Genomic DNA, 18,868 nt, shown 5'->3' with positions numbered 1-18,868 from the left:
AAAGAGAAACTTTAAAATATTTCACGTGAAAATCTCACTTAATAACCTGCTTATGTACATTCTTTTAAAATGTCGATGACAGTCTTACTAGATTTGTGGAAATTATGCTTTTATTTTGCAAGAATGGTGCAATTACATCCTGTTTTCAATCGATTTGACCACAAATTAAAAGTTGAGCTGTTTAATTATCTCATGGATAATGACACAGACCCCCCCCCCCCCCCCAGAAACTTTCACCCCTTGTCCTTAAACGATGAAATGTTCCCACAGTTGTTCTGCTGCTCCACAGCAGGAAATGTGATTTTCCATTCATCTGGTTTGTTTATGTACCGGTGTTGAGTTTAAATAACTCCAGTGAAGTCTCTGAACTCAAATTGAACTGAACAAGTCCTGCTTTGTTCTCATGTTATCTTCCCCCCCACCTTCCTCCTCCTCCTCCTCCTCCTCCTCACACCCTCTTCGCCCGTTTGGCTGCAGCCGCCCTCCTCTGGTTGATGGCCTTGGTGGTGACCCGGAGTTTACGCAGACGCAGCTGACGTAGCTTGAGCGGCAGGTCCGTGGTGAGTTTCCCCCCCCTCCCGATGATCAGCTTCAGCCTCTGCTCGGGGACCTTGGTGAGGCGGAAGTCGCAGATGGTCGGGTAGTGCTCGTACATGACCCGGCAGGTCCTGGAGGAGCGGAGGTATCCCTCTGCGCTCACCGTCACCTTGTACTCACCGGGATTCAGCAGCCGCCAGTAGTCACCATCAGTAACTGGGAAAGTGGGATGTGGGTAAAGACTTTAAATCAGATTACTAGGATGGAGGAATATTATTGTTTATTATCTTCTTAACTGCTTAAATCCATGTTTTCCATATGCATTTGTATTGTACAGCATATGCTACAACTTCTTAGAACAAGACCTTGAGTGAATGAATCAAAATCTAAACTTCCAAGATTCATAAGTGTGTTTATTACCAATGTTTTCATCTGTGTTTGTTTGTAGTTTTGTTTGTAAGCGACATAACAAAACTGGATGAATTACCATGTGGAGGGTTGTGGTGTGAGTCAGGGAAAAAAACATTAAATATGGATCTTGATCAGGAGGCAGCGAGAAATATGGATAACGACAAATAATAATAGATGGATCTTGATGAAAAACAATCTGGCAAATTGTTATCTGATTTCTATGAGCGTTTGTTATTTGGTGCATCTTGGCGGAGATATGTGCTCTATTCTAGTTTTGGAAAGAGATTAAGAAAGATGATGAGAATCTTAAATTCACCTTCTTGATTTAAAATCAGAGGTGAGATGTTAAACTGTACCTGATCTTATATGATGATCGATGTCATCAACCTTTATTACAGCATCTGCTATTCCAGCCTCTGTGTCTTTGTCCCGAATCACACCTTTAATCCCCCGGTGAACCTGGAACAATTTGAGGATATATTAAAAAAAATTCAGCAAATAGCAACAAATATGGAAAGTGGAGACCTAAAGAGAGAAGCACTGGTGCCGACCTGCTCCATGTAAACCAGTAGAGACTCTCGGTTGTTCTCCCACTCGATGGGAAGCTCGCTGGCGTGAGGGAACTTATCACAGGACAACTCCACCGTCACCTCGAAGCAGTTGGTGTGGAGGTAACTGAAATCGTTCATACCTGCAGGAGCCACAACACACGAGCAGCTGTGTGTCAGAACCTGAAGCTGTGAGACTTCACTTCCCTCCTGGACATTAACAATAACAGCCACAGATATTATGTGACGGTTGTTTCATCACATGGTCGTTGGACAGAAACTCTGCACTCACGTCCTTTCTTTACTCCGCACATGGGAGTGAATAAACAATATAAGTTTATGAATTTCAGAAAAATAACTTCATAATAAGCTAACTTAAGGAAACGCACTCTTTCTTACTTGCTGGTACGTTGTGCCAGTCGGCTCCATTGATGATGTTGTTGTATCTGATGAAGTCCTTGTTGTGGCACGGCCTCCGGTCCGGGTTGGACATCACCTGCAGCCACAAGAGATGAAGACAACAACATGGTAACAACACAATGACAACACAATCCAACACTTCAGTCAGTCAGTCAGCTGGAGGAGGAGGACTGGTGGACCTGGTTGGTGCTGGCGTACACTGTGGCCAGCCAGCGGAAGAAGCTCTCATCGGGGGTGGGCGTGTGCTCCCGAGGGGCCCAGTCCCGGGTCATGTCGTACGGGTAGGTGACCACCAGCTCCCCCCCGTGGAGGTTGGCACTGAGGACAAACGGGATGTTCTGCATCCAGTCGATCACGGCTCGGGTTTCGAACGCCACCTGAGGTCAGTCGGGGGTCAAAATAGATCCAGCTCAGATTATACAGATGTTCAGAGGACGTCTTCAACTCGTCCTGCTAAGAATCTAAAGCTTTTCTTTTTTTGGTTTTATTTCAAAACGGCTGCTGTGGAAAATGATCCTCTATTTGTTATTATTTTTATTATATTATATTCTTATTATTTTCTTCTTTTTTTTAAATCAATCAAATGTTAATTCGTAGTTATTGTTGTTTTAGTTAGAATTTAAATTTCTTTCGAATATAAATCTCAGATAACTTGGAACCAGTATGTGTAGAAAAGAAAAATTTCAAATGATTCTTATAGATTTTCTTTGTAGAAATATTTAAATCCTCATTTTCGTCTAGTATATAGTTTATTGGCTTAAATGCCACGCTTAGCAGCATTACAATATATCACCCAGTTTAATAGTGAGGCTATGGTGTAATTATTATTAAGTCATAAGATGATAGATCCAATAATTTCTCAGCAGTAATAATAACAGTATTAATTTAAGACTAATTTCTTAAAAACCTGTTTTCTCCACAACGACAAACTAAGAGTAGCAAATGAAATGGTATATAAATATATATATATATCTGTGTGTGTGTGTGTGTGTGTGTGTGTGTGTGTATGTGTGTGTGTGTGTGTGTGTGTGTGTGTGTGTGTACGTGTGTGTGTGTGTACGTACGAAGGCCTTCTCCGAGGTGTACGCCTCAGGCATGGGGAAGTAGTGGTTGATGAGTTTGGACCGGTCCGTCTCCAGCTCGATGGCGTTCCACATCTCTGAGTTCAGATCTGCAAAGTTACTGTTCATGTCTATTCCTTCGTAGCTGTAGCGGCCCGTGGCCCAGCCGGCCAGCTCCGAGCCCTGAGGATGACGGAGAGGCAGAAGGATGGAGAGGTTCAGATGATTTGAATTCATACATCAGGTGTCTGATCATTACATCCCGAGTCCCAGGCACCTTGTTAAAAGCCGTCTCGTGGCCATCAGGGTTCATGGAGGGCAGCAGGTGGATGCGAGTCTCCTTCACGAGGCGCACGATGCGCTGGTCGCCTCGTTTGTATTCTTCACACATGTGCTGCATCAGATTGAGAAGAAGCTCTCGACCCAGCACCTCGTTCCCGTGCATCCCTGCAACGTATCGGAACTCGGGTTCACCTGCAGGGGGCGGCACCACAAACTAACAGGTTCAAATATACAGTTTAATGCTTTTACTTTTGGTGTTGCTCATGTTCAGAGTCCAGAAATGTCCAATTAAAGTCTATATGAAATCATAAATCAAGACAGTTAGGACTGAGTGAATAAATCAAATATCTTTAATGTGCAGTTATATTCAGAGGCTGTGAGGATGAGGAGTCTGAGGATGAGGAGTCTGAGGATGAGGAGTCTGTGGATGAGGAGTCTGTGCTCAGAACTTTGTTATTAACAGAATCTGTGTTTTCACAGAGAAGGACCTGGAATCTCCTTCATGTTTTTCTTCACATACATTTCTCTCACAAGTTCCTCTGAAATCTCACACGTCCCCTCAAAACCAATAATGTGGAGGAGTTCCACTTCTCTGAACTCTGTGTTTTGAGCCTCCGCTGATCTGAGTTTGTGCATATACATTTATATATTTATATTCCTTGCATATAAAAATCTATTTCCCTGCACCAAACGACATAGTTTAAATGCATGAGGTCGATGAATTGATCTGTTTATGAAAGTGGATCCATCAGCAAATTCTGTGGTGTTGGGGTTTTGGTCGGAGTTGTTCTGCAGAAACCAGTAATTTATGAGTCACCATCCCAGTCAGAAAACTGGCACTGGGACCACAGCTGAGTGATTTCATGATGAGATGTAAGGGGTTATATGTTGAACTGTCACATCAGTTTCCCCCGAGCGTCTCACCCAGTTCGTGTTTTCCAGGATTGTCGGAGATCTCCATGGCGTAGAGCTTCAGGCCCCCGTGGCTCTTTCCGATGCTGTAGATTCGAGTGATGTCCGGACACGACTCGTGCACGGACTTCATCAGCTGTGGACAGAAACTCTGAGTGTCAGTGAATCTGACTGAGGGAGAATATGTGAGCTCGAGTCACAGCTGGGAAACAAACAAACAAACAAACAAACAAACAAACCACATGTTCAGAGAAAGAAAAACCTCAGAAACTTCTCAAACTGTCAAATAATATTTGTAAAGGGAATTTCAAGATTTTGTTGAGTTAACTGCCAATTAACTACTAATTATTCTGTCTGTCTGTCTAATAGAGATCGACACTAACATGAGTTGAGTTAATTTCTTTATACGTTTATTGGATGAGACGTAATTTAGCATCCACAAATCTGTCTGAACCAAATTGAAATGCTGAACTTATTCCAACATTCCAACGAGCCCCCATGGTGTTTGTCTGTGTTTGTTTGTTTGTGTGTTTGTGTGTTTGTGTGTTTGTGTTTGTGGCTGTGTGTGTGTATGTGTGTGTGTGTTTGTGGCTGTGTATGTGTATGGCTGTTTTCTGACAGCCACACACAGTGTCTTCAAACTGACCACAGGTAGTGGCAGGTCAGTGAGGACACTGTCACGGTGAAGTGAAACCTCACATAATATTTACTTCTGGTGGACGGACTGCACCACACACACAAACACACACACACACACACACACACACACACACACACACACACACACACACAAACACATGCACTACTACACACAGTGGAACCTTCCAGGAGTTACTATGAAAATAAATAGTAACATTTTTCAACATTGGAATTTTACACATATTCTCTCTCCAGACTTAGTGGTTCTGTTAAATCTCAGTTGAAAAGTCACAGAACATAATCTTCTTTATTAATTTGAGGTGATTCCAGACGCCACTCGCTCTCCTACCTTCCTCATCTCTTTGTAGTTGTGGTGCCTGAAGTCCAGTTTGTCTCTGGACTCACTCGGCTCCGTCTGCCAGGCGTACATGTTATTTGGATCTATATGAAATACAAGAGGAGTGTGTTACAGACGTTAAACATTAAAATGTGTAACATGAAATCTGCTGGCGGCCTGTACCTGGGAGCGTGCAGCCCAGCACCTCGGCTCGCAGGCAGACGTCTCCCTGCGTCCCGTTCTCGTACCAGGTCTGAGGGTTGATCCGGAGGTACCGAGCCACAGTGGACGTGTTGAACAGGGCGAGGACGGGGGTCTCCAGGTCCTGGTTCCCCTCGAACACCTGAGACACAGGGAGACACGGGGGAATATAATAAGACTCATGTGGACAAATTAATAAACCACCTTTAACTCTATAGACATAAATCTTTGTTTAAATCCAATGTCAAATGAAAGCAATAAACTTTATTAAAAAAACTATCATGCAAGCTTCTTGTGAAGATAAAAAAGAAGATAAAATTATGATATTGAAAATCATAAAATGTATCTTCCACTTGTGCATTTTTGTGAGATTTTCTCTCTTTTGCTTTACGATTTCATCTGTTTGAGATGAATAACTTTTTAACTTCCAGAAAGACGTGCATGCTCGACAAAATACCACAAAGTCGACTTATGAATATCTACTTTTATCTCAATGAAAACCATAAATATTAATATCACATAAAGATCTGAACATTTTACTGACACTGTTACTCTCAGTGGAAAGAGTCTCTTTCACACGGCCACTCATTTGTTTTTACTGACATACTACACAGTTAATTTCAGGCCCTGAATTATAAAATGTATATTTCATCACTTTCTAAGTTGCAACTCATAAGCTGGTCTTTTTAGTAAGTAAATGTGAAAATGGAAAATGATTACAGTCTAATTCAGCCACTGGCTTTTTCCACAATTATAACAAAGTCCGTGAGCGACGTCACTTGTTCAACAACCAGAGCAGCTCTGAAATATGAAAGATGGAAAATGTACCAAGGAGCAGAAAATAATTCTAAAGAAGTAAAATCAGAAACTTTTCACTCACAGCTTCTTCGGTCCCGTTCATACTCGGTTTCCAGACCAGGGAGTCGTTGCTGAACTGGACCTTGTAGCTGTGCACCACGTTCCAGCTGTTTGGGAGCGAGACACATGTGGTTCACGTTATTCCAGATGTGATGTGGAGGAAGCTGAGGTCCAAAATGAAAGGTCATCAAGGAAAGCTAGGAGTCTTAAAATGATGCTACAGTTCAAATAAACAGGAAAATTGTTCTGAAATCAACATATTTTCAAGCTGCTTTATAAAACTACATTTCCCATCATTCTCCCTGCTGCTATCAAAGCTCTGGGCGAAGCTCTGACCTCCAGATGGAAGCGCGGCCCTGCAGGATGACCCCGGTGAAGCGGGTCGGCCTCCGAGCGTCGACCTCCAGCCACTGATTCTGGTCTCTGTACTGAGCACACCAGCCTCCATCGTAGATGTCTCCGTCCTCCACCCCCGACTGAAGGACACAAGATGAGAGCACGTGTACAAAGGGACAGAGCAGCAGGAGAGAGAGCGTCTGGTTCACGGTGAGGCTGCGTGGTTACCTGGATGTTGAGGCGGCCGCGGTGAGGACCCAGGCCTCTGCGTTTGAAGGAGGACGCCCTCAGCTGAGTGTCTCTGACCTTCAGGGACTCCAGGCCCAGCGGAGGACACTCTGACACCATGAGACAGATTTAATCCCAGTTTCAAAATGATCATGTAGAGGGAGTTTGGTTATTTTGGCATAGACAGCGGGAGATGATTAGTTGAAGAAGGTCTGGAAAGGTGTTAAAGTAAAACTTAGGTTTTAAAGTGCAGCAGGGATTTGATTTGCCACAGAACTGGTCAGACAGACTCTGGTTGTCTGGAGGGTTCAGTGCCTCTTCTTGGAGTTTGGACATTTTACCGGCTGTTATAAAGTGTCAGCCTGAGGTTCAGAGGCAACATGACTAAACACTAAATGTGTGTGACATTTCCCTGGAAAGACCGTTTCCCCATTTAGCCTTGGAGTCCAGCTGGATCTCTGTGGAGCAGCTTGTGACTCAGAACGTGTCTCAGCTTCAAAGGAGTAAAGTTTCCTTGTTGGTGTCGATTTCTGCCAAAGTAAAGATTTCTCCTGGAAACTGACACGTGACGCCCAGAAGACAAAGACAGTCGATAAGACTAAAGACAAACTGAGGATCAGGTTGCACTCCATGTTTTTTGTGCGTTTGTTCGATCTCACTATTGTTCCTGAATCTGAGGACGTAAACTTCCTCTCGAGATAAGAGGGACAACAAACAACCCACTGTCTCCTCCCTGTGTTTATCTAAATCTGATCTGCTTCATTTCCTCTTCCTCCTCACAGGGGACGTCGGGGGGGGAGATGGAGACATGAGATGTTTCATCTTCCTGAGTTTTATCCACGAGGTCTCAGAGCTTCATCCGCTCAGGATCAACACTCAGAAGTGGAACTGTTGTTGAGTGGAGCTGAGCAGGATTACAAATCAAACTGATTCACTAAAGTTCACAGAAGTGAATCATGTTGTTTTTGCAGGATTAGTCGGAATTATCGTGAAATATGGTTTAAATTTCACAATGTGCTGAAAGGTTAAAGCAGTTTGTTGCGTGTTCAGGGAACAGTTTGAAAAGTGTTGCTGATTAACTGAAACAAATCTTATCACCAACGTGTTTCTGCTCGTGACCTTCGACAGCTCCTCCAAACATTCTGTGAATCAAACGTAGCTGCAGTTTGTAGCAGGACAAACAAACATGGCTGAAAATCTGTGGGCTACATTGAGATATTTAGAAATTAAGTGTTTTATTTACAGAATATTGCAAATTAGTGTAATAATCACTGCTCCTGTCGACAAGTTGTGAGTTAAACTGTGAATTTCCTGAGTGATTATGTCAAGACGACCTCCACAACTGTATCTCTGCTTCTCCTCCACATACACACTTATACTTAAACACACACACATCTACACTGGGCTCAGTTCCAGGTCCGGTACACACACAAGTATACATGCAACACAAGAAAACCCTACACAAAGCAGCTGTTGGACTGATTGCTGATCCCTGAAGGCTGAAACTGAGACATGCAAACCAAACTGTATTCTACGGTTAGAACTTAAAGGGGTTCAGGTGAGAACTGAGAGAAGCAGCTCAGATAGAACTGATTTCTTTATAAGTCTGGATTTCAGGATGTGCTGCCTCAGCTGGAATCAGATGTTGGGAACTCGAACAGCAAATAGTTGAAGATTGTTTCTGGTGCTTTCCTGCGTTTGCTCCAAATGTGGAATCACTGGAATTCTCCGGTTGCAGCAAACTCCACTTTGACGGTGAAAGCACTGAGAACTATTTGCCTCTAATATCTGACCCGTGTCTGAGTGACATGCTGAATCCTTCAGGGCAGATCCCGGTACATACGTGAGGCCGCGTCCGCGCTGGCCACTGATTGGCTCACGCTCGGTTTGACCTGCGGTTTGGTTTTCTTAACAACCTTTGGCTTCTTGCTGAGGACTCGGGGTTTCTTCAGCAGCACTCGGGGTTTCTGTGCAACGCTCCTGGTCGATCTCCTCGCTACGAAAAGGCAGTTCAGGTCAGTGGTGCTACTCTGCGCTCTCTAAGTGTGTGTGTGTGTGTGTGTGTGTGTGCAAAGTTACTCAACAATGCATGGACGGATGTTCACCAGACTTTGTGGGTATGTGACTTGAGAGTATATCTCCAGATGATTAACTTTCGGGACTGATCATTCAAAGTTCAAAGGGTCAAGACCAATTATAATATGGTCTGAAAAGCACATTTTGAAATATATCTCTTCAAATAATAGCAAAAAAGTCATATTTTTAAACATGGCTGCATCTTATTGGACGATAGACACGACCTTACGCTTATATAGATCCAGATTTGTGACATTTTAACAAGGTTATTATGAGATTACATTATTATTACAATGTAGAAAAGTTAGCTTTGCCTGATTGAGAGTATCTAGACACACGCAGACCTTTGCATCGAATCTTTTATAATAAAACTTTTCTCTCACATTTGATAGAAGGTTATGAGGATTCAGTGCACGGCTGCAACAAGCAGCACAAACCAACTCTAACATCTGAGGCTGTTTTCATGTTAGCTGCATTTTTTGGCTGCATATTTTGGCGTTTATTTACATTTGAGTCGACTGGCTGCAGCCCCAGTGAGTGTACAGTAAAATTAACACTTTCATGAACCTGAGGGTTTGAGGAGCTACAGAGAGTGAAGGGTCTTGTTCTCTGTTGTTTTTTTCACATCTGGTTTTCATCAGTGGAACACGGCTGAACGCTCTCTGTGCTCACAGGGTAGAATGTGGAACATCCTCCCCCAACCCTCGGACACCGACTCCCTGACCGCAGATATGAAACAAAGCTCGTTTTCAGCCTCTGAGAATCGACGAAGCTTCGAGGAACCTCTGAAATCCTCCGAGTTCATTTAGTCCCACAACTCAAACACCTCTGAGCCTCTAGATGGTTTGTTGCATCTGATTTTGCAAGTTAAACAACACATTTTTCATGGGAGGTTTGTTAACAGTTAAACTGACTCACAACATTCAGAACAGTGTGTTTTCACCACAGAGGTTTTTCTTCACAGGAAAAGAAAACATGTGAAACCAGAGAGTTGTACAAAAGTGCATTTGACAAATAGAGTGAAGCAAGAATCCTTAACACAGGTAAAAACTATAAATCATAAGAGTAATATTGAGTTCATGTTTTATTATTAATTTATCAAGAGACTTTTTAATTGAAGATCAATGAAATTAGAATAAAAAATCCACAAACAATAGAACATTTTATATTAATTCAATATTGTTTCAGTGGCCACTCACCAAACTCCGGAGGCCCTTCCTCCTCTTCCTCAGCTTCTGTTCTGGGAGCTTTTCTCTCGGCGGTTGCTTCAGTCACATGTTTGCTGCTCGTCTGAGGTTTGTCTGTTGTGAATCCAGTGGGGGGGTCTTCAGTGTGGTTTGCAGGGCTCACAGTGTGTCCTACAGAAAAGGGGGTCACAGGTGAAGGAGAAGCAACAGTGGAGGTCACTGAGTCGTCAGCAGGTCCGGATGAAACCAGGATATTTGATCCATGATGCAGAAACAAGAGCAGAGTAAAGAGCAGGACTTCAGCCATAGTATCTGTGAACTCTGCAGAAACTCCAGTGACAGACACTCATTCATCCTCCCGGAGCCTCACTGGCAACACACCCACAACACAGGCACCACATCCGGGCAGGGTGAAGAAAATAAAACCCAGGAGGACGAGAAGTGCTCATGTGATATAATACAAAACTATGGAAGTATATTTCTGCTAGTGAGGCTTTAGGTTGTTTGATAAACTCGTAAGGGACATGATTTAAAACTTTCTGATGTTTTATAGACTCAATAACCCAGAGAAAAAATCTGGAGATATGTCAGTGATGCATCAAATGTTTGTTACTAACCCAGTAAGAAAGGACAAGACAGAGAGCCATATATCAGGTATACATGATATCTGAATATCATACTGAAATAAATACATGTAAGCTTGGCATGGATATATGTCGTTTTTTGAATATTACAAAGCCACGATTCCTGGCAACTTTTTTTGTTTCATATATTGTATACCTGCAAACTTGTTGCTTGTAAACAGATGTCGCGTCAACTTTGAAAACATCAGCATCTATAACCCATTTATCCTCTAAAAACATACCACTAACAGATGCTTACTTTTATTTTGAAGGTGCAACTAGAGCCTTGCCATGTCTCTTCCTGTCTGACTTGACTCTCCTCTCTGCTGATGTTGAACCAACAGCCGCTCCACCAAAGTTTATCCACGGATTAACTGCAGTCAACCCTCCTCTTCATCGAGGCGCTAACTCTTCAGACCTCTTCCTGTTGCACAAAGGCTCCGGGCAGAGCTGGAGAATTTGTCCCAATAACACACGTCTGCTTAAATCTCCTGCAAAGGTTTTTAGTGACGGTCGTACAGTGACCTCTGGTGTCCTTGATGCTTTAAACCTTCTGTACAGTTCAGAACTACTCAGATATTCTCTGATTCTCCACCAACACAACTCTGAGACGCTCGTTTGACTTCTGGTTAAATAGCTTTAATGATAAAGACAAGAAACACAAGGGGACACTTGAACATCCGAGTTACACAACCTGTGGTTTGTGTGAAGTTTCCTAAATCATCAAGGGGCCTAACTCCAGGAATAAGAAATACAAAAGATGCCTGATTTAAAAAATAAATCAAAACAGAAAACAGTCTCTACAGATTCACGTTTTGAAAAGGGGATGACTTATAAAACTGAAATGTGTTGTTCTATATTGCAGAAGGCGACTTGAGGAAAGACACAACTTTTTAACCAGGTCTTCTTGAAAAAAAAAAAAAAAAAAGATGTAAAAAAATGTATTTACAATAAATGGAATTTTCAAAACAAGAAGTAAAGTCTTGTTTCTATCTCAATCAGAACATCTGACTCCTCAACTGGACCTGAACCCCCGGGGGTCAAAGGGGTCGTGAAACCTTTGTGAGAACAGAAATGGAAAATGTCTAAATCTAAAAAGATATAAAAGAGTCAGATTTGAGAAATTGAACGAAACATTTCCAGTAAAAACTTCTGTAAAGATGAACCTTTACTCTCAGAGGTCGAGGTAAACAAAGCTCCGCTGCACAAACATCCAGCTGCATGTTCTCAATCACACAACATTTTGTTTTTTATTAATTACACACAACGACCAATTCCGTATGAAAACATGCAGCTGGATGTGACGCATCATCGGCGTCCACACGAACCCGGGAGCGATTCTCTGTGGATGAACACGACAGACGGAGGAGCAGAGTCCAGAGAGAGGAGAGCGGCTGCCCAATGAGAACGTCCGGTTTCAACATGGCTTCCACACGTCAAGGCTTCCAGAGCTTCAGGAGGCCGTCCTCACTGTAGGTGCCGATGAGGTTCTGGTGGGGGTGGTGGGCGATGCCGATCACATCCTTCTCGTGGATCTGCAGTGGGGGGGGGGGGGGAGATGTGAGTGAGATGCTGTGGTTCATGGTTAAGAGGAAACTTCAATATAAAACAATACTGATTCTAGTTAGAGCTTCATTAAGTTGTAAAAATGATGATCTCTAAAGTGACCTTTAGCAGCTACAGTTGCACTCCTGTAGTAATTATGAACATTTTGAAGAATTTACAACAAGCATAAATTCTGTATTAAACCATATCAGCGCAGAAAAAATGAAAACTATGCTGAAATAACTGAAATAATTTATCAGTTCATATAATATTCTGGTTCCTACTCAAAACACAGGATGTCTCTAAACAAGCACATCAATTATTAGATTCCAGGGGAAAGTCTTTATAGTTATATGGGTGTAATTACAAAAAGGTTAATGACAATGTTTGAAAACTTTTGTCTTGATGCATTTCATTTTTCTAGATCTTTAAACTACACTATCCAGAATGAGAGATGCTAGACAATAAAGTTAACTTGAAAATACAGTAAAGTGGTTTGTTTACAGCTCATGAAGAAAGTATCATTAATATGATTATTTAACGGTGACCCTTTCCTTTTCTCTCTGATGATGTTTTATTCTATCACATATTCATATCCTGCTTTCAACACTTGGACTTAAACAGTAAAGTGGTTTGTTTACAGCTCATGAAGAAAATATCATTAATATGATTATTTAAAGGTGATCCTTTCTTTTTCTCTCTGATGTTTTATTCTATCACATATTCAGATGCTGCTTTCAACCCTTGGATTTAAACATTAAAGTGGTTTGTTTTCAGCTCATGAAGAAAGTATCATTAATATGATTATTTAACGGTGACCCTTTCCTTTTCTCTCTGATGATGTTTTATTCTATCACATATTCATATCCTGCTTTCAACACTTGGATCTAAACTTCACAGGGAGAAGTTCTTTGTGTCAGCAGCAGACGAGTGAACACGCTGTGACCTCTCCGTCTCTCTGATGCAGCCACGTACCGTCAGTGTTCTCTCCAGTTTGCCCGTCACGATGCTGAAGCAGTAGAGCACAAAGTCCTCTCCCACGCAGTAGATCCACTCGCCGCGGGGCGACAGCGTGCAGCACACAAAGTCTCCACCTTCCCTCTTACCGGAGCTGAAGCTCCTCACGATCTGCAGCATGAACCCAAACACAAACACACACACAGACACACACAGCACATGTGAGAAGGCAGCCAGGTGGGCAGTTTTATTACCCTGGTTAAACCTTTTTAAAACCCTCAGTATTCACAGTGTGGACGACACGGTTTGGAAACTACAACCGTTTGCTGTTTATTGTATTTCACACAAAAATAACCCACATTTCAATTTGTAGGAAAAAGAACCTGATCTCTACATTCAAGTGTAAATAAAGTTGTCAGCGGCTCGAGAGCTGTTCCAGCAGCAGAGAGCGTTTCATGAACAAAGAGCTGTGAGGACCGACGTGCTGGTGGTTTGCACTGACCTGTCCCTGCATGTTCATGATGACCACCGTGTTGGAGCGGTTACACACGACAAAGTGCTCCGGGTTCTTGGGCAGAATGACGACGTTGTTGACGGTGATGTCGGTGCCGGCCGACGTGCCCAGAGGCTTGTAGGTGTTTGAGCACTCGCTGGTCTTCATGTTCCAGACCTGGAGAAGAGAAGACACAGACCATAATACACATACTGTTAGTAAAGCGAAGAAGAAAAAGGAAATGAAGGGATGAATAATGTGGATGTTTCTTTCAGCAGCAGCTTCTCTCACCTTCACTGTGCCGTCGGAGGAAGCGCTGAGGATGTGGTGACCGTCCGGTGTGAACGTGGCCTCGTTGACGAATGAGGTGTGACCACGGAACTCCTTCAGAGTTTTACCGGACTTCAGTCCATGGATTCTTCAGAAACACACAGAAACAAGGTTCACACACATTATCCAGGGACTCAACAGGTTTTTTCCACAGCTGACTTTCTTGGAAGATATCAAAGGGTGGAAGGAGTTTGGTGTTTCAGATCGGAGTTTACCTGATGGTCTGGTCAAAGGAGGCGCTGAGGAGCTGGCTGCTGTCTTTACAGAAGCTCACACACGTTACTCCTTTGCTGTGCGCTCGTTCGAATCTCCTCAGACACTGACCGCTCTGGATCTTCCAAACCTAAACACACAGACAAACAGGTTTTAATGGCATTAGAAATGTCTCTTCTTGTTGATAATAGCATGAAGTCCTTTAAATGTTCAATAACAAAATCAAAACACGAGTAAAGTTTGTCCTATACCTTGATCTTTCCATCCTGCGCTCCGGTGGCCAACATCTCCGTGTCCCGGCTGAAGCCCATACACAACACGGCATCATCCATCATCATGAAGTTGTCCTGAGCCTGGTACTTCAGATCCTTCACACCACAGGGGAAACATCAGTGTGAATGTAACATGACATTATCCAGAAAGCAGATCCCGTTTGTGTGCGTCTCTCTTGTGCGTCAGCTACCTTTCTGATTTTGCCGGTGGTGAAGTTCCAGACCTCGATGAAGCCGTCCACGGAGCCTGTGACCAGGTACTGACCGTCGGGGGAGAACCGGGAACATTCCACGTGAGATTTCTGTCCAAACTGTGGAGGAGAGAAAAATAAATGACAACATGTTTACTACAAAAACAAGACTCTGCTTGGCTGAGTGCAGCTTTCTACCGTCTGCACTATGGGCCGGTTTTGGTACCTTGACGTGTCTGCAGAGCTGAGTGGGGAAACGCTCCTCCTCCACATCTTTCACAGCAGCTTTACCCCTGAACAGATCGATGGTCATACCAGGAGGCAGGAGACCCTGGTGCTGCTGCCACTTCAGCGACTGATGGAGAAAGAAAATCCTTGTTAGGTCTGTGTATGGACGGTAGGACAAATGTGCATATATGGTAGAAGTATGTTAAATATTAGATGCAAATAAGGTATTTCATGGCAACACATACCTGTCCCAGCAGAGCCATGAGACGAGAGGGGGGCACCACACTGACCTCCCCGGCCAGGGCGTGGGCGATGGCAGCTCGCCGCTTCTCCTTACTGCTGCCGTCTGGGTACGCCTGAACCACAGGACACACAAATACAACTCAAAATACAGCTGGAGATTAAAACACAGATGTGTCAGCTGTTCTTTTTTAACTGAACCAGTGTGAGTCCACGATGATAAACCAGCTGCAGGGTCGTTACCGCTCCACCAGTTGGTTTGGACTCACCTCTCTGGGATCGAAGTAGGAGCGAGCCAGCAGGTTCTCCAGGTTGATGTATCTCTCTGGTTGGGTTTGTTTGAGCATGATCATGGGGTCAGTCTGCCTGAGAAGGGATCGAGCCGCTCCAAGCTCTCTCAGCTCAATCAGCTCCAACACAACCTGGTCAGGAGACAACACACAGTCCGATTCAGAACAAAGAAGATTTAAGCTGTGATCTAGGTTTGAATTGGCAAATTGGGCTTTTCTTTTGAGATAGTAAATACAAAAATCTACATTAAGAAGAATTATAGATGAAACAAACTGCTCCATTGAATTGAAACAATAGAATTTACAGATTCCTGGACAGTAATATCATAACAATGCCTCAAACATCAACAACACTACAGAAAAGACATCAGCCGAAATCAAGTTAGATATCTACAAATTACTGAAATATTGAAACACCTGACATTCAGTTTATGAATTGGTAGAAGCATGGGCATAAGAAGCACAAGTTGACATAGTAGAAGACGTTTTAGCTGAACCTCACCTGTTCATAAAGGTCTATCAGAGTCTTGTCCGGGAGCTTCAGGGACTGGATGGCTTGAAGGACAGTGTCCCAGTGGCCACTGTTGATGTCTGCTACAAAACTATCAATACTGTCCACGGTGTTCAGGGACACTGTGGTCTCCTCCTGCAGGGTGACCAGGGTCCGCTGCAGATTGTTCTCTTTTAGATACTGCATGATCAGACGGATCACGCTGTGGAGAACACAAATGATGCAAGTTGTTAAATTTAATATATCAAGACAGCAAGAAAACTGATCCTACAAAGTGATGAACACACGGTCAAATAAGTCAGTAAATAATTAACAATCGTGACATGAAAACAAACTATTGGTGTAGATTAATTTTGCCACCTCAAACGTGAAGTGGTATGGATTATTACAGATTATCCTCATGGGCACATACAGTCCTGAGTTATAAGCATTTCAGATGTTAAGATTTTTAATTATCACACCATGAATCCATCAGAAAGATTCAGAAGAACAAGGAGTCCTGAAACAGACGGTCTATCATCTGAAAGTCTTTTTGTGTTAACTTCCTTTAGTGTGACGTTATACATATTAAATATCAATGATGATATTTCTGAAAGCATCTTTACTTTAATGCCTACACGTTTACACCGTGCTGCATGTGAAGCAGGGAGCTACAGGAAGTGTGGAGATATTGTGGAGGAGGTGATTCACAAGTTGTGTCATTAATAGCTCGGTTATAATAATAGTTCTTCAAACATATAATCTTCTACTTATGTTGTTTTGCTGGATAAATAAATATAAACTTTATTGATTCAGAGAGAAACACTACACACTCACTGTAAAGAACGTTGTGCAAATGGAGATATTAAAAGATATTATAAGTAGAAGGTTATTGAGTGACACAAGTACTGAAGCCAAATATAAATACAGATAAAGATAAATAACTGATCTTTATAAAGTTTTGCATTAGACTAACACAGACAGTGAAGTGATGGTGCAGCAGAAAACAGTGTTAGAGTAAAGCCTGAAATTCATGACTAGAGATGTAAAGAATATAAAATCAAATAAAGATAAACACAGGCAGTAAAGGTGTCAGTCAATGGGTTAATTATTAATATTTAAAAAGGAATTGGATTCTGCAGGAATCCAATATTAGCATCAGCCTCAAACATCTGTCAAACATCTGTCACTGGGAACACGTTGAACTGGGAACTCTAGTTGACCATCAAACATTAGTTCTGCTCCTGTTGTGACTTTAATTTAATGTGTGACGTTACATTTAGGATCCACTGGGTCTGCAGCATCTAGCAGCATGAGCTAATGCTAACTGACTTTAGCTCCACCTTCAAAGTCTATGTAATCCACGGCGAAGTGGTGACGAATTAAAACGGGTCATTTAATTCATCTAATAAACCAGACGAACTTCAACCTGAAGTTAATTCCGTTTCACAAACAACTGAAACAGAGCAAACAGCCGCACGTTAGCTTAGCTCTGGTTAGCTTGTAGCTTAGATGCTAACAGAGGCTGAACCAGGCCTCGTCGGGACAAACTGGGACTAAACGCGGATACGGAGCCGAATTGGTTCGTGGAGGAGAAACAGACGGAAGATGAATGAAGGTGAAGAACTCACTCTGCAGATTCCACCTCCAGAGACATGGTTATTAATGTGAGAGCAGCAGCTGATCTGAAGCTGGGACACGGACACGAGCACAGGAGCTAACACGGAAGTACAGGGCGGACGGGGGGGGGGGGGGGGGGGGGGGGGGGGATTTTCAAAATAAAAGTCTGAGTGGAGGATGAGCGTGTGAATTCAAATTCCATTCAAATTTTATAAACTTTATTTGTCCTCAAAGGTTGATACTCAGAAAGAAAACCAAAATAACATCAGTGCAACATTCAGTATATCAGTGCAATACACTGAAATTATTAAGTAAGAGCAGTATTAATAGGAATATATGTACAGGACCAGGTAGCAGCAGATGAATAACGATTGTAGCATATGAATAAATATATATATACCAGAGATGAATACATATAGAGATTATGCACAGTTAAGGTGAATGAAGATGAGCAGCAGCGGTAGCAGCAGATGAATAATGTAGCATATGAGTAGATATATACAGCAGATGTGTAATAGATGTATAAATAAAGCAGTGGATAAATAAATATAAAGCTGGTGAGTTAGATATAGTGTGTGTGTGCTTGGGCAGGGGGGAGAATACCAAGAGTTTGTGACTTTAATGCATGTAATGTTTGTTTTTATACTTATTATAAGAACAATTATCATTATGTGCTATAATAACATTTGTCATATTATTGATTTATTATTATTATAGGTTCAAGGTGAGACCTTTGAAACTATAATCAACCACTATAATCAACATACACCATCACTGGCAAAAAAACAGAAATATTATTGTGGCAGAATTATTATTTTCTGTTGACATATATTCCATTAAACTGCATTTTCTCTCCTCCCTATCAGACGTTAAAGTACAGACACTGTAGGTTTTTCTCCCCTGAAATGTATAATGTATAATAATAGCGTTATTATAAGTATTTGGAAATTGCACAGCCTCTGATATTCCTCTTTTTCCCCGAGATGATCAACGGGTGGTGCTATCAGCACAGCTTTTGCTCGGAGGCCCTCTTGACTCCTTCCTCGCTGCCAGTGAAGGTCCTTCAAGGTTGTGATGATGAGGCTCAGTGCAGCACCACTTCAGGCGCCGGTGCCGAGGCCTGGGCTTGATTGTTTTTCGGCAAATCGCGACATAATCCTACTCTGAGCCTCATCCACATTGGAAATGAATTTGGCACCAGGAAGGCAGCAGACCCCGCTTGGATCCATTTATCTTTGCAGATGGAGATAAATATTGGGAGGTGATGGGTTTGAGTCGTAGAGGACGGGGAGGGGAGGTGTTTTCATACATAACCATAACCATGCAGTCATATAGGTATATAT

At 42.6% G+C, this 18,868-nt stretch overlaps 2 protein-coding genes and 1 long non-coding RNA gene across 3 annotated transcripts; 1 reads left to right on the top strand and 2 right to left on the bottom strand.

Annotated features, from left to right (window-relative positions):
• Positions 1-222: 222 nt before the first annotated feature.
• Positions 223-10,402, bottom strand: LOC128446302 (probable carboxypeptidase X1). Its single transcript, XM_053429319.1, has 14 exons — positions 10,046-10,402; positions 6,771-6,880; positions 6,543-6,682; positions 6,229-6,313; positions 5,331-5,490; positions 5,160-5,251; positions 4,184-4,307; positions 3,255-3,451; positions 2,981-3,160; positions 2,096-2,293; positions 1,896-1,992; positions 1,500-1,639; positions 1,305-1,407; positions 223-753 (listed from the first exon to the last, which is right to left on the bottom strand). The coding sequence occupies exons 1-14, from the start codon at positions 10,338-10,340 to the stop codon at positions 449-451; spliced, it is 2,226 nt and encodes a 741-aa protein (XP_053285294.1). The 5' UTR covers positions 10,341-10,402; the 3' UTR covers positions 223-448.
• Positions 8,262-11,654, top strand: LOC128446304 (uncharacterized). The gene is made up of 2 exons (XR_008339566.1): positions 8,262-8,785; positions 10,929-11,654. It is a non-coding gene; the product is annotated as an uncharacterized LOC128446304 (long non-coding RNA).
• On the bottom strand, positions 11,280-17,651 carry smu1a (SMU1 DNA replication regulator and spliceosomal factor a). Its single transcript, XM_053429320.1, has 12 exons — positions 17,537-17,651; positions 15,918-16,128; positions 15,395-15,547; positions 15,131-15,241; positions 14,884-15,012; positions 14,658-14,777; positions 14,446-14,562; positions 14,197-14,324; positions 13,943-14,069; positions 13,661-13,828; positions 13,177-13,329; positions 11,280-12,191 (listed from the first exon to the last, which is right to left on the bottom strand). The coding sequence occupies exons 1-12, from the start codon at positions 17,560-17,562 to the stop codon at positions 12,093-12,095; spliced, it is 1,542 nt and encodes a 513-aa protein (XP_053285295.1). The 5' UTR covers positions 17,563-17,651; the 3' UTR covers positions 11,280-12,092.
• Between the last annotated feature and the right edge of the window lie 1,217 nt (positions 17,652-18,868).

Source organism: Pleuronectes platessa, chromosome 8, assembly GCF_947347685.1.
Source record: "Pleuronectes platessa chromosome 8, fPlePla1.1, whole genome shotgun sequence".
NCBI classification, from domain to species: Eukaryota; Metazoa; Chordata; class Actinopteri; order Pleuronectiformes; family Pleuronectidae; genus Pleuronectes; species Pleuronectes platessa.
This window is presented reverse-complemented; position numbering and strand designations above follow the sequence as displayed.